At 35.6% G+C, this 16,838-nt stretch overlaps 1 protein-coding gene across 2 annotated transcripts in view; it reads left to right on the forward strand.

Moving 5' to 3' along the window:
- LOC129361147 (glypican-6-like) overlaps positions 1-16,838 on the forward strand; it is a 97,605-nt gene that overhangs the window by 62,471 nt on the left and 18,296 nt on the right. The window contains exons 6-8 of one of the 2 annotated variants that reach the window (XM_055031867.1): positions 2,547-2,677; positions 3,313-3,456; positions 4,909-4,938. In XM_055031867.1, coding sequence (XP_054887842.1) covers positions 2,547-2,677; positions 3,313-3,456; positions 4,909-4,938 — 305 coding nt within the window. The remainder of the gene's footprint in view (positions 1-2,546; positions 2,678-3,312; positions 3,457-4,908; positions 4,939-16,838) is intronic. The other variant, XM_055031868.1, reaches the window with a different exon arrangement.

Genomic DNA, 16,838 nt, shown 5'->3' on the forward strand with positions numbered 1-16,838 from the left:
ATAATGAGAAGAGCCGTGTGTTTTACAAGCCCTTCCGGCTTTTGTCCAGACAATTTAATAAACCTCTATCCTTCCTGCTGCAGATATGCTGGGCTTTCAGTTTTTGCTTTTTTTTTTTTTTTATTAAATCAACAACTCATCAGCACTTTCTGCTGTTTGTTTACTTGATCAAGTGGATCTGCACAAAAATTCAATTTGCATCAAAAAGCAGTCATGATTATAATGAGTGAGGGGGGAAAGAAGAAGTAACATTTTTGGCTGTTTGTCATACTGGTTTATTTAAAATAGCCTCCAGCTGTTTGAGTCTACCAACCTCAAACCTGTTCAAACAAACAAACAAACAAGTCCTTACATTTTAGACTCTTCATCCAGATGACTATTATATTGGGAGGATGGTAAATGGAAAAACATTGCTGGTAGAAAGCCAAAAGAAGTTCTGTTTGCAATTTGCCACAAAATGAGATCAAAACAACTTTTTTTGGCTTACATGTAAAATATTGTGTTTGGTTGAAAACTCACAGTGCACATAACCCTGAACATAATCTTTGCTGTGAAACTTGGTGTTGGCATTGCTGTGTTGCCGGGAAGCTTTTGCTTTCGCAGGAACAGCGAAACTGGTCACAGTTTATGGGCTGGAGGAAAGAAAAAGTAGACAGATCTAAATAGAGCAACATTTTGATAGCAATCTTGTTAGAAATCTTTCCAGCTATATTCAAAAAAGAGTGGAAACATAAAACCCATTGACTGACAAATGTTCATGTTTTAGTAACTTGAACCAAATATGTGGTGTTTATCTTGGTCAATAGCTTGTTTTACCCATGCATGAATAGTTCTGTATACCACTAACTGGGCTGGCAAAGTATTGAAATATTTAAAGAATTCCAAAAGAGCAGAAGCAGACTCTAAAGTTTTTTCTTTTTTCTTTTTTTTTTCTTCAGCGTAAGCTAGTGGAGCTCAACACATCTGGAGCTTGAGAACCCACCAGAGGCTTGGGAAGACAATAAAAAGAAAGCCTATTAACCAATTCCATAACCTTTGCTCTGCTTGAAAAGCACTTTTCAGATCGGACCAGGACAAATTCACAAGAAATAAATCCAACTAATTATGCCAGGGTAGTAGAAATAAAGAGAAAGGCAATTTACATAACATAGATAAGAAACACCCTGATAGCATTGTCTTTGGGGAACCATTTTCCTCATCGTTTTCTAGAATATGTTTTGTTGTTGTTTTTCTCCCTCATTATAGTGACAGTGGACTGCTTCATACTCTTGTGCTAAATTGGAAAAATATTAATTTGCATTCATTTTGTTTTCCATATTACACACAATAAAACCAAAAATCTTCATAGTTATAGGACATTATGTGACAGACAAACTCAGAGAAATTCACAACTATGATGCAAAGTAAAAATCTGACATATGTGCTGTGCGTTTGAGTTCTGCCCCTTTGCCCAGAGATTCAGTGCAACCAGTTGCCTGTGGAAGTCCTTTAATTTGCCAATAAGAAACTATCCATCCAGGACAAATACAGTTTTTCTGTGAAAGCCTCAGAGAGTTATTGGAGAAAATTGGATGGCAAACAGCATCACAAAGACAAAGGGATGTAGTAGAAACATTAGGGGTGAGGTTCTGGAAAGTTTGAAGCAGAATTGGATGAAATAAAAGCATTTTCTCCAGCTTGAAACATTTAATAGAGCATCTACTGAGACATTGTTGTCCACCTACACTAAAAGGCTAGGCAAGGAGACATTAAATAAGGAATTTTGAATGATCTAGAGAGATCCAAAGCTCAGTTGTGATGCTCTGCAGGTCAAATATTACCAAAGCTAGTAACAAATTTGGCTGGGAGAGCTATTATATGAATACTTCTGCTGATGCAAAGCTGTAAGGAATTTGGTTTTAAGTTTTACTACAAGTTGGGGGCACAGCATACGTTCAGAAGCAGGCATCCTGTTCAGTCAAGAGCAAAATTAAACTGCTTGGTTTACATGCAGAGCGCTATGAGTGCTGCTATGCTACTGCTGAGCATCACCCTGAATGCACCATCCTCACTCTCAAACAACCCTAAACTTTCAGCAAGAGTTGCAGTGAGAGGGTTTAGACTGAATGCTGTTCAGATGCTAAAATGGCCCTGTCCAAATCCAGACTTTAATTAAATGGAGTCAGTGGTGGCAAGACTTGTGTTCCCAAATATAAAATCAAAATCTAATCTGGCTGAGCTTGTACTGCTTTGCATTGAAAAATGCAAAACTATTTCAGTCTATATATGTGCAAAATTGGTAAAGACGCCTCCAAAAATAAAAGGTGGATTTTTATTTCAGAATAATTTGAGAACCTTGTTCTCTTCTTCCATTTTACACATAATCTCTACTTTTCATAAAATTCCAATAAAAATACTTTCAAATTTGTGGGATCCTGCAAGACACTGTCTCTGTTCCATTACATCTATCCTTTTATCACATCCGTTACTAATCGTATGTCTGTCAGTCCACACCCTTTGTCTCATCCCTCTAACCTGTTTTTTTTTTCTTCCCCCCACTGTGACAGATGCCATGCTGCTGGTGGCGCATCGGCTCGAAGGGCCTTTCAACATTGAATCTGTCATGGATCCTATTGATGTCAAGATTTCAGAGGCCATCATGAATATGCAAGATAACAGCGCCCAGGTTTCTTTCAGGGTAAGTCAGGTATATTCCACAGAAGAATAGAAGCTGCACTGTACACATTCTGATGAGGTCCGCTCATATTTTCTCAACAAAAGACCAGTTTGCTCATCATGTCTAAGGTGTGTACAATACATTCTAATTATTCCAATTTAGTTCTGAATTATATGTTTCACATTGGTCAGATAATCATAGTTCAGCTAACAGTATTTAATGTGTTTCCTGTGTTTTACTGCATTTCTTCTTGCCCACAAAACTGCAGTTAGGAAGGGAAAAAATGTAGGTGGTTGTCAGGAATATTTTTTCTGCCTACACCGATTTAGATGCCAGTTCCCATTCAGAGCTCAACGCTCTGTTGGCTGCCTCATTCAACAGACGCAGTTTTGTTGACGGTTTAACTAGATCTATGGTGTTTTCCCCAAAGCCTGTAAAAACTAAGCCCTTCCAGCTTAAATAGCGTTGACCACAGCTCTTAACTCTCTGACTTATCAGTGCGGTTACCTCAGCTTTGACACATAGCACCGTCACTCTGGTGGTGTGGACTGAATGATTCAGGAGACTTTAAAAATGCTGCATGTTTTCTCCTATTTTCAGCATCCACAGCCATTCAGACCGCTGCCAGCTGTGTGCCTGTGTATTTGTAATTGCAGGTTTTCCAAGACTGTGGCCAGCCGAAACTTGCAGAAATCTCAAGGTCTGCTCGTGATACTTCGGATGTGTTCAACGCCCGCTTCAGGCCCTACAACCCAGAGGAGCCGCCCACCACTGCAGCTGGCACAACCTTGGACAGGCTGGTAAGGACATGAGGGGAAACACTGCCGTTTTCAACCAGAACATCGTAAACATCATTTGTCTTTCGGCCTCGAGACTGTTGATTAAAGCAGGTGATTTGCCATCGTAAGCCCCTGGAGCCGGAAATTAATTCTTTTTACTTGTCCTCTGTTCAGCCCCATCTATCGATTTTTGTTTGTTAACGAACCAACAGCTTTACCCCGAGAGGGCAGCGAAGGGTGGGATGTGATCGTTGCCCTTCTTGTGATTGTGTACTTTGCAAACAGAAGAGAAAAGGATAAACAATGATGGATAGATTTTGTGAGGCTGACCAAAATATTTATTGCTTTAGAGCATACACCTATTTTCAGTCAGATTGTCTCCGTGTTTGTTCATCTTGATGTTGTTACAGGAGTATCCATCTCAAGTAACCTTGCAATCCAAAATGTTGACTCATGCTAAAGGTTAACAAGAAGGCTGGAGTCCAATATAGCGCTGACAAAGCTCCCATCTTGAGGCTTAATTTGGGCCATACTTTGTCAAAAATCATTATAGAGGGACTGTTGGTGTCTGTAGATATTCAGAGCCTTAAAGTTTTCAAACCCCCTTTCCACTTTTGTTATTTTCTAACATCATCATAATATTTTAAGCACTTTCAAACAAATCACTGAACATTAACAAAGTGATGAAAACAAGATAAGAAAGCAAAACAAGGAAAAAGAAATGAAAACAAGTGGATTTCTTAAAAACCAGATGCTAGTCCTATGCAATTTGCTTTGTGCAGAGGGTCTGGGCTGTTGACTGTGGAGGCATTGACTCTATTGAAGTTTTAAATTTAACCCTAAAGTTGGAAGGAGTTTTGGAAAATGGGGTTGGAATTAGGGTTTAGGTCAATTAAGTAATGGTTTTTATATAGCAATTTTATTTTGTGGTATCAGATTAAAAGGGGCTGAATAGAAACCCATGACCTCTTTGTGAGAAATGTTGAAAATTGTGTATCTTTTTTTTTTTTCCTATTTCACAATTATGCTCCATTTTGTGGTGATCTTTTATAAAAATAAATCCCAATATAATCCATTAAACTTTATGGTTTTAACAACACAATAAAAAACAAGCTTTATTGTTTAATGGATTTTATTGTGTTGTTAAAACAACACAATAAAAAAAAAAAAACTAAGGCACTGTATTTGAAAAAATAAATGATAAGCTATTTATTGGTTGCATATCTGGGAAAGTCCTTGTTTTAACAACAATTATGGATTTTTCAAGTAACACTGACACAAATTAAATACTTTAATGCCATATTAAATATATTTTGTTGTTCATTTTGATTGACTATCACAGCATTTTTGATCTCTCTTGTGCAGAAGAAGCCTTTATTTAAAGCTGTTTGTGCTCATCAATTGATTCTTCCATCCACACCTAATTAAATTAATGAGGATTTTCTGTGTTTCTGCCTTTTTGCTGCAAACCAGAGGATGGTTTGGAGGACGATGCAATTCAGTGTAAGATTCAATATTTGTTGTACTTACTCTTTTTTTTGCTTGATCAGTTGTTTTGTGGCGTTGTTTTGTGATTTAAGGCTGGAAGGGAAAATAACCAATAATAAATATGATCTGTTGTTACAGCCACTTTTTCATATCACTGGATTCACATATGCCTGCATGAGAGATGTTTTATGTGAGCTATATTGAATAAAAAAAACACTTAATCTAAGCTTTCAAAACAAACAGACCTTTTTGACACATCAGGCCTGCAGTTATTATTGAAGTCCATTTTACGCTGGTGTCATCCCTCAAGCCAAGTCAACTCCTGTAGAAACAAATCAAGACATTACCCACTGCAACTTAAGTGCTAACAACTAATTTACATATATTACATTAAATTGATCTTTTACAATTTTATTAAATAAGTTTACTAGCGCAACAAATTTCATTATCAACCAACCTGATCCACCCTGTTCTGACCACATGATGCTACAAAGAGTATTTCCCAATGGTGTATTTACTATGTACAAATGGAAAAGGAAAATTACTTTCCATTTAGCTGAGTTTGGCTTCATGTTCTCGCCTTAGCTTTGTTTCAAAACTGCAACTTTATTTCTTGTAAGATTAAAACCTTAACATGTTGCGGTGATATGTCGACTAGTTGTTTATATGCGGAGCAGCAGCATATAAACAGCTGCTGCTTCGCTGCTCCAGAAGAAGAGGCCCCACAGTGTTGGACCAGTGTGGGGTCCAACACTGTGCTGGACAACCTGCATAACTGCTGCCTACATTGTAAAATGTTTTACTATTATTTTAAAGTTATTTTAAATGACAGAATATAATTGATATTCTCCATCAAGAATGTAGATCCTTACCCTGACTCCTAGACTTTCTAAAGGCGACAGCCATTTCTGAATCCATCATGATCTAAAGGTTGAATGCTCAACTTTGCTGTGCTCCAGCCTTTTTGTTTCCTGTTCAAAGTATTGCTCTCTCTCTCTCTCTTGCAGCCTGAATGAGCAGAAAACATGTCACAACTTATTGTGAAAAATAAAATGTCCACTATAAATTGCTTCTTGCTCTCTGTACAGTGAAAAGTAATCTACCCCGTCAAAACAAAGGAAGACTATGAATTTTAACCAAATGATCCCCAGCATACACAAAAACAATTTGCAATCATCAGAATTTCCTCATGTTTCGAGCAAAGCAGCAGCTGCTTATTGCTGTATGTGACATTTTTTTGTCATCGTTTGTGACCATTTTTTAAGCATTCGTTTTTATTTTGGATAATGATACACACATTTTGTGAGCCTTATTAGGCAGCAGTTCTCTAATAGCAATATCTGTTCCACTAAGAAAAACTTTTTTCTTCTTGCCAGGATGAAAATGCATAAGTTTTATTTGTTTAGTTTGTGGTATTATTTTTTCAAAAACAATTGATAGCTTTTTCATCATATAGCCACTGATGCAGAAATTTCCTTTACATGTTTTTGTGAGTTTCCTACTGATGCTATAATGCCTTTTTTGTGGTTCCTTGTTGTTATTCCTATAGAAATGAGAAACTTCTTACTGTATCTAGGCCAAATCTGACCTATGATTCTAAAAGCTCATATAGTCCATGTAATTTCTGCTTTTGCCTTAGGGTTTTAATGTGATCTATTAATATTTTTTAATAAATTTTGAATTATTTACACAAGGTAAACAATTTCCATTGAGGGAATCTTTTACAGTGTTTTAAGGATTGCAATAATATTAGACGGCATTTAGTAAAATAAGCTGCATTTAGCAACATTTAGTTGGCAGATACTAGAAACGCTGACTTAGTGTTATATTAAATAACAATAACCTATGCTGGTTGAGGTCATTCTGATTAGGTAAACATTAAAAAAACATTTTGAGATCAAATAAAAACATGGCAAGCTAGTGTATTATATGACATCAAAAAGCATACTGGTCCTGTTATGGAGTGGTGACCAGTCCACAAGGTAAACTCACAAGTTTAGCCGATGTTTGACTTCACATTTTTTTCAGTCTACAGTGATGGCAAAAAAATAAACACTGTTTACATTAATTCTTTGGTTTTAAGGAGGATGAGGTAATGATTAGTGGATTCTAAAACAATTTCAGTCCTGCCTCAATTACACAAAAATACATACGGTAGATAGCACCATGCTATTGTTTATTATACACAGACAAAAAGAACAAAAATCCTTATCATTTAAAGGGATATGCTTTGTTTTTATTATGACCTTGAGATTTCAACAAAAAACTATTTTTTTTTAGTTTTTGAAGACACGTAAGTGACTTAAAATAGAGCTTGGGGTAATTGCAATTAGTAGCTACAGTCAGTAGCTGCAAATCCTAGTAATGTTGAAACATCTGTGTGAAAACATTATGGCATGGGTATGTTTATCCTTGCCTAATTATAATGTAGGCGCTCATTTTTCACTGTGCTACAGGACACACGCTTTTCCCACAGGAAGCCTTGGTTTGAGCTCATTTCTTTATTTCCATTCAATAATGAGGAAAAAGTTCAAACACAGCCGACTCTGTTTGCAGGCCTGTTACACCTGAGAAATGCCAGAACAGAGCAACTTTGGTTTTGCCGGCAGCTTTTCCTCTCAATACACATCCTAACTGACACCACTGCCTGGTGTTTATTTATCTTACCTTCACAGTGTACAGCAGAATAAGGTGTAAAAGGGAAAAGTTGTCAGTCTTTCTCTCGCAGCTCTGTCGTGCCTTCATTAGCGTGACAGCATTTATGTGTTTATGCTGCAGCACTCCCTGCAGCTCTGAGGTCTTCCCACAAGAGCTCCTCTTTGTTGTCCCACTTTCTGTCCTCGTTTACATTCCTGTATCGGATAATTACCTATGACAGTGGCACCAATCAACCTTGTGGAACTTGACGATGGCTTAAAGTGTCCTTTGATAAGAACTTCTTGTCTGGATTTACTGCGAAGTTGGTGAGTCAAAGAACGCACAAGGAAAGGCAGGAAGTGGCTGTACTCATTTCTGCCATTGCTTATAGAGGAGACTGGAGGAGTAGACCCACCTCCGGCTCAATGAGCCATGACTGTTTAATTGCCTGACATTCTGTCAGAGCACACACCCTCGAAGCTCGGGGAGAAATGGAGATTTTAAAGTCCAAAGAGGGGATAAAGGCTCGGCACGCTGTCAGGCTTAGAGGCACATTAAAGATAAGGAGTGGAGCCTTTAATTTGACTTTTGTAACAAGTTTTATGCTGTTGAATTACTGTAGTTTTGTAAAAGGTGTTCCTTTTGTCTCCCTTGAGTAAAGCTGTTTTTACACGTATGTGTGATGCAATAGGAAAGAAATGAAAGAAACACTAAATGCTGACAAAAGAGAGACTCCGCTGAGAACAATATTTGTTAATTCAAACCATTCATCCATGACTCTTGACTCATCAGCTGAACTGGGCTCTGTTTTGAAGCACTTTCAAAACAGTTTCCTTGAATAAAAATGCATAATATATATGCAGGACTTCATATTTAAATTCAGGAACTTAACTCTATTTGGTGAAAACGTGTGCTGCCTCAGACATTTTTGTTCGTTTCAGATTTCTTTCACACTTTTCTGTAGGTATCAAACAAAGGTAGCCAGGATAGCTACAAAATGCAGTTTTCAAACAATGATTTATTTAGCAGTGGAAAGAGCCATCAAATGCAACCTGAACATTTATCATCATCAATGTGAAATGTATTTTTGTTGCAGAAATCAAAGCAAAAGTTCACCAGTGTGTTTAGGTTTCACCAAACAATAACAAATGTATAACATAACAGGAATATAAATATAATAGATGAAAAAAAGTAATGAAAAGAGATTAAATATAATTTGTGTTTCATATTTTAATCTCTATAACTAAGGAACAGAGATAATTTTTTGAAAGCCATTTGAATGATCCTGTGGTTTGAGCAGTTTGCATGTTGAGGTGAGTTATTCCAGTATTCAAAAAAAAAATAATCACCTTCTTGTTGAGGCCTGTTTACTGCTTGGCCTTCAGAATAAAAAAAATACTTAAGCAGAACCTAACAACATAAAGTAGCATAAAAGATTTTAAAAACAACACAACATGCTCATTGTGTTAAAAATTCAAGAAAAGAGAAATCCAAAAACATAATTTGCATTGATTGTTTGAAATTATTATAAAGCCATTTAAAGGTTTTACAGTTCTCACAAAAACTTTTAAGCCTGACACCCATGACCATCACTGGCCACAGTTAGCCCTCTATAAAAACATTGTTCCTGCTCAGCAGATGGATTTAATATAAACATTATTTCAAGTATTAACACCTCTGAGGAATTTTGAATATGATTCACAAACACATATTGTCATTAAATTGAACTTCCTCAGAGGATTTGGCTTCTTTCTGATTTTTCCCTTTTTGTTTAATTTGTTCTGTTGCAGAGAAAACTCTCCACAGGTGAAGTCCATGAGCCTCCTACTCTGATCGCACACCAGTCTCATGTTTCCGAAATTATCTTGTTGGCTTTTGGGAAAATAATATGTTGAGTGATGAGACGACAGTGAAACTTTTTGAAAAGTGTGCATCATGTTGCATTTGGCATGAAGCTTACAAAACATGTCTGTAAAAGACCATCAAACTGGCAGTCAAATGTAACATTAGTAGTGTGATTTTTCTGGGCTGATTTGCTGCTCCAGAACCAGGACATTTTGCCCTCAGTGATTGAAGTAGTCAGTTCATAACCATAAACTAAAGGCATGGTTAGTTTTAGCATCATATAGATGAAATTCTGAAACATAGAATCATAATTTTGCATGTTGTATTTTCACTCACTTTATTTTTGTTGGGAATTAACATGTATGTGGTGATCCAAAAAATTCAAATGTGCAGAAAAGAAAAAATCTTGATCAAGTCTGTGAGGTGCAAATGCTTTTTCACAGTGGTTTATCCTCACATATCACTTCAGAGTGGTTCAGAAAGTTGTATTCAACATAAAAAACCCAGAACTGAAACACTGTGGTGACTCAGTATGCATACAAGTTTTTGTTTTCCCCAGTCTTCACAAAACAAATGGAAAATCTATAACCGTAAACAAATTTGATCTCGCTTCTTCCTGGACACATCTAAATGTTGACTCCCATCTACTTCCCACTGTTTGTCTCACCCTTTTGCAAACTGCAAACAGTTTCGAAAGCAAATAATCAACACTCAGGCTGTCTGGCACCCAGTCACGCAATCCACTTCTTAGTATATTTTTAAACTTGCTGCAACAATTACCGTGAACTGTTGAAAAGTGGAACACAAACAGATTTAATATAAATTATTGAACATGAGTAGCTTGTAGCTTGCACTGTGGCATGAAACGGATAACATTCCCAAGAGTAAAAAGGTAGTTGGGAACATCATCAAGTTTTCTCCCTGTATTTTTCTGTAGCTACCTTAATCATCATCCAGTCAAACCTTACCAGCTTATCTGTTTGCACTAAAGCGGGCGCTAAATCATGATGCTGCCACCACCACGTTTCACTGGTATTAGATGTTATGTTTAAGTCGATGCATAGTGTTGGTTTTTCTCATTTTGTATTTAGGTCAGAAAGTTTAGTTTCAGTCTCATCTGACCATAGCACTTAACACGTTTGCCGTGTCCCTTGGACTGGCTTGTGGCAAACTGCAAATGGGACTTTATTTAACTTTCTTTTAACAATGATGTCTTGCCATTCTGTCATAAAGGTTGTATTTGTGGAGTGCTTGAGTAATAGGTGTTTTGTCAACAGATTCTCCCACCTGAGCTAGAGAAGGCTGTAGCTCCACCAGAGTTGCCTTGGGGCTTTGACTGCTTTACTAATTATATAACTTAACCCAATTGTAAAAAGGACAACCTATTTGAACCTTTTTTATTTGTGTGTAAAATTGGGTTTCTCTACCACATAAACTTCATTGAATTTGGGCGCTGAGGAGGTGCAGGCTGCAGAGCGCGTAGCCCTCAACGCAGCCGCCACGGGTTCGAATCCTGGTCCAGTTGACCTTTGCTGCAGGTTTTGCCCCTGTCTTTAAGACCACTTTCATGTCTGCTTATTGTGAAATAAATACATCTGAATTAAAAAAATCCTTTAAAAAAAACAAAAACAAAACAAAAATATATATATATATATATATATATATATATATATATATATATATATATATATATATATATATATATATATTATAATGTGAGACATGATATTTCTACTTTGGGAAAGCACAGTATTTGCAATGAGTGTTAAATATTCGGTTTAAATAAAAATAAAAAGAACATCGTTCATTAAGACTTTACAGAAAATAACCTTCTTCTCTCCTCCTCACTGCAACATTAAATCACTTTTTGTCTTCCTTTTATGTGGCTTTTACTTGGTGGAAGTCCAGTCAGTCAGAAAAACAGTAATAAATCTGCTGGACAGCATTGGATAAATGCTGAGAATTTATGCCCTCAAGCCAGGAATTTTACACTTTGTTGTCAGGTTTCTCCATGATAGCATTTTATTTTTCCATCTGTCTTGGCAGCACAGTTTCTTACCTTGAAAACTTGCAGGTCAATAAATAGCTGCTAAGTGTGACAGTGGGATTGTTTGCAGGCTTTGTGACAGACTAGTGATCTGTTCAAGTTCCTTCTTTGCTTTTTAGCCAAAGAATGTGTTGAGGTCTTCTATGACTATAATAAGGACAGCCTAAAGAGAGTGAGTAAAGGAGAGAAAGGTGCAAAAAGCAAAGTTTTTAGCTCGGTTAAAATATTTTTGCTTTGTGCTGCTAAATATAATCTCCAATTCTCTATTTATTTTTACGATAGGATAAATGAATTGTTTAAGCAATTGAGCAATAGACCCTTAGCAATAATATTATGACATCAAGAGGAATTGAGTGTTCCTGTTAGCATTTTTTCTCTTCTAGGTTCAAGTGAAGAGCAATCAAAGAGTGGTTTGTAGTCAGTTGTCCTGGACGAAAACAGAAAGACAAAACCACATCCACTCCTCTCGAAAGTCCTGACCCTGGAATTAAACTTATGCCATTCAGGAACATGTCAAGCCACTGAAACATTCTTGTTTGGGATACATGTAATAGAAGTAAAGTGGGCCTATCCACAGCTCCATTTTCTCAGTTGTTGCATCTGCAGACTTTTGCCCAACAAGGCATGTAATTATGTAGATTCCACAGATTGTAGCCATAACTGATACTTTTTCTAAGACCACATAAAAATAAATAGTCTGGTTGTGCACATGTGGCGCAGTTCTTCAGAGCACCGTTCGACCGTGAACTTAACAGTTCCCCGGGTTGATGCTGGCACTCGAGCGTCAACGTTTGACTGAGCCTATAAATTCACATATATATTTTTACAGGATTTGCTGGTGAAATTAACACAAAAAACAATAGATAACAGGCAAAAGTGCTGCAAGCATGAGCTTAAGAGACTGAATCATTGATGACATTTCTAGGGTGGTAATGTTTTCTTTTCAAATTATATACCTGCTGTAGACACGCCACTTATGTTTTAGTGTTGCTATATATTTACTTTGGGCAGATAATGACATGAAAAACTTTCTTTTGCAGACGTTATTCTAAGGCAACACTTTCTCAGTAAAACAGACGAGTTTTCTGGTGGTGGGATAAGTCAAGCTTCTATTTAAAAACAACAGGTCTCTAAAACAAAGATCTGTGGCATTACACCGCATGAAAATATTTTCCGTTTCCCAGCAAACAAAACCTAAATGTAACGGTCCAGTTAATGTGTGCTGCTGAGTGACGTGTTCTCATTTAGAGGTATTGACAATATTTCTTCAAAACATGCCACATGCAAAGGCATTGTTTACTTGTATGGTCTAACCACGGCTCTGACTGCACATTTTCAGCTTAGTGTTAAGTCTGCTTGTTGTCAAACAGTAAACCAGGAATCCTGGGTGGAGTTGCTGTGGGTTGAAGTTAAGCGCTCTGGGGAAAGGTTCCTCAGATTTCCCATGACTTCTAAATGTTTTAGGGTTATTTTTTTATTATTATTCTTATTTTCTTCTCGCTCTCTTTCAGGAGTAGCACCTGCTGAACTGTAGATCAATCTTTATTTGGCACCACAAAGCCAGAACATTCTAAAAAAAAAAAAAGTGACATGTTTAGATGATGGAAGTTTTGGACACTTGTTTATGGCACAAAATAAATGGGAAGCTTCTAGAGGATGTTATGTTGTTTTTTCCAGCTTATAATCCTGGGAACTAGCTACCCTGGCCCACCACGCAACTTATCATTAAAAAAAACTTTAACATGTCTCTCTGGAGGATTTGGATCCATGTTGTAGGATTTTGTTGGACCCCTTCAGCATCTTATATTGTTTCACAGGTGCAGAAATGATGGAGCTGTTCTTGGAGATTGCTCTGGGTTCCCTATTCCAGGCTGCACATCCTGTTTACTTTTTCCTTTTTTGCATTAATGCTTGAAAGAATTATTCCTCGACTGAGTCGCCCCATGAGACAGGTTTAGGACCAGATTGTGTATGCTAACGTGTTGAATGTGTAGGAAGGCAATCCTGGAGCTGTACTTAAATAAGCCTGCATATCTTTCAAAACCACTGAAATGAAACATGGGGGTGTTTCATTTCTTTCTGTTATATCATTCCTTTCTATGTTGATGTTAATAGCGACATTATTGCTCAATATCAGCATTTTTGTTCAATGTTTTTTGTTGTTTGGATATTTTTCCTACAAATAAATAAAATTATTTATATTTGATAAAGTATATTTCAATCATTTTAATTATTTCTTCAGTCTTTGCTTTAAATAGATGAACATACTATGAAAAAACAGCACTGAACGCAGCTGGACGTGTAGCGCAACTTTTTTTTTTTAGGAAAAAACCTTTTTCGAGATGCTCTCCACAAACTGTATATATGTGTTGAGTCATTGAGTACTTTATGTCACTTGTAATCAAATTTCACCTCATCCGCCGACTCATGTAAGTTTTACAGACATGCACTCACACAAACAAAACACAGGGACAATCGTGGCTGTGAGTGTTCTTTACTGATTGCATGAGTGAAAAGTTAAACCATCTGAGTAGGAGAAAGGAGCTGTTTATGTAAATGACTTGGAAGTTGAGCCCTTTTTCACTGCGTACCCGTCACTTCTTACAATTAAATAACGCGTGACAAACATACAGAGAGACAAATCCCACAGCGACACAGCTCAATCAGGATGATGGGGTTTTCAATCATACTGTACTCAGAAGCTTTATGAGCTCGGTTGTGTAATGGCAGAAATGCATCACACATGCTGAATTTGTCAGAAAGCAGTGACAGCTGAATAGGCAGAGCCTTAGTGTTTAACAGAGGGGAAAATAAAGTGAAATAAAAGAAAAATGACTTGATGTATTTATTTTCCATGGCAGTTTTTCCACATTTTGAATGTATCGTATTCCCCAAGCATACCTCAATTTACATCTTTCACAATCGTTAGAAGAAAAACACATTGGCCTGAATTTAGGATAATATAGCTTTAAAATTAATATGTAACAATATTTAAAAGTATCAAGACGACTACGAACAAGCAAAGTTGAATTTGCAGCAAAAACCTATCAACATATTCAAGATTAAATTGACAAAGTTTAATGTCAACCAAAGCAGAATATAAAGATACACCAAATCTGGATGAAATAATTATGAAAAAAATGACAGTCAGTCAATATTTCCTGCTGACAGAAGGCACATGTGATGACTTGTGCTTCAAAATGAGTAAGGTGACAGAAATCTATATTAGATAAACCCATCTTCCTCTGGGTGGCACATAGAATGGTAATAACTTGTTGGTCATCCTGACCAAGCTAGCAGAGCAGTATAACTTTTATCAAAGTATTAAATGTGGCAAAAATCCGATATCTCTTTTTCAAAGTTTTTCAGATGTTGGATGTAAAGGACTTGAGGTTCAAAAAAGATTATTTTTAAATATTCAGTTTATTAAGGGTACAAAAATAAGTGACGTGCACTATGTGCCAGCTCAAAAACACTAGTCATTTTATACATTGATGCATAAGTATTCATATATATATATATATATATATATATATATATATATATATATATATATATATATATATATATATATATATATATATATATATATATATATATAATATATATATATATATATATATATATATATATTATTATATATATATATTATATATATATATATATATATATATATATATATATATATATATATATATATATATATATATATATGCAGTATATAATATAGTTCTTTTCATATTAAATTATGTTTTTCTTCTTAAGTACTTACACGAGTAAAAGTTTATCCAAATTAGATGCTAAACTGGTTGCTAGAGTGATACCAAAATAAAGATGAATCATAGCAGAAAAAAAAGCACATAAAACTTATTTACCCCACTAGTAGTTTCCTATACCATCACTTTGATACCTTCAGAACAAGCATTTTTTTCCTCATCTGTATTCTAAATGCATCTGCTATTCTGTTATGTTTGGGTAACAGTAAGAAAAAAAGGATATATACTTGGCACTGTATCTTTCTGCAGAGCTGCTGCAATTCAGTTTCTTATCTTACCTGTATGTTGCTGTTTTATAACATGTATTAAGTGCATCTAAGTATGAGAAAATTAAGCCCATTTTAGCATTAAGTCTAGTTTGTGTCACTTTTGATGCATCCAGATTCTCTGTGGTGAAATGTTTACCTTCTTCCTCTTCTGTGTTGTCACAAACTTTCATTTTTTATATTTAATAATCAGTTGATTAGTCAGAGAAAGTTGAAAGCACTATTATTCCTTACAAAATAGTGAAATGTCTATGGACTCAATTATTTAGAAAGCACATAATGATGCTGTCAGGTCAGAATCTTTTAGTGCAGGCTGAGCATTTGTTTAGCAAAGCACTAATGTTATTATTAGGTCATTGTGTATTTGTAATGAATGGGAAGGTGATTGAGTTGCATTATTTCTTAAAGCTGTCAAACTTTGGACAGTTTTTGTGTAGCTCTAAAAGATGCAAGAATTTGTATTTCTTAATTTAATTGAATTGTCTTAGAGTAACTATGGATATTGTGTGTTTGTACCTTTTATAGTCCAATATAAAATCAATATTTTTACTTTTGTTCAGCATATTTTTTTAAAAGCATGATGAATTATTGTTGAAGATCTACTTTTTTTGCCAGGTCAACGCTTTTTTAGTAAAACACCACTATAAGTGGTGTTGAAAATTCAGAAGCAATGGAGATGAAAAGAGTATTGATGCCTGTGAGCAACACTGTATCACGTTCTGCTGCAGCTAAACTAGAGACACGTCATCACTCTGACTAAATAATACAACATAACTGTTTTATTATGCATTATAAGTAGTGTATATAACATTTACTTTGTATATGTACACAAGTGTTTGCTTCTAATGGTTTGCTGAGAGCAGCAGCTCTCAGAGCAATACTATATTTAAAAATGCAACAGTGACAAACTTAAAAGAATGGACACATTTTTGTACTGTAGATTTAAAACAAGTTTTAGTTGTAGGTCATTCAAAGCGAGCTTACGTTTAGGCACTTAAATTTTAATTTTTTTTGTATGTAATTATGTCAATGTTGTGAACAGATGTTTTAAATAATAGATCATTGTCTTCCCAGTTTATCAGATTATGTTATACTCACATTGATGTGTACAGTATGAATATGTATTCTTTTGTAACACTAAAATAATTTGGACCATTTGTTTATTTTGGATTGAACTGTTCTTTTGCTTTTATTTTTGTTTTGAACTATGTTCCAATAAAATCTTCTATATGATTACATAAAGAAAATATGCAAATAGAAAATAGCAGATATGCAAATAATATATTAACAGTGTGAGTAATTAGGTTTATATTCGCTAATATACTCGTTTTACATGTGAAAAGT

The sequence above is a fragment of the Poeciliopsis prolifica genome, unplaced genomic scaffold (assembly GCF_027474105.1).
Source record: "Poeciliopsis prolifica strain line A6 unplaced genomic scaffold, Auburn_PproV2 SCAFFOLD007, whole genome shotgun sequence".
Classification (NCBI taxonomy): Eukaryota; Metazoa; Chordata; class Actinopteri; order Cyprinodontiformes; family Poeciliidae; genus Poeciliopsis; species Poeciliopsis prolifica.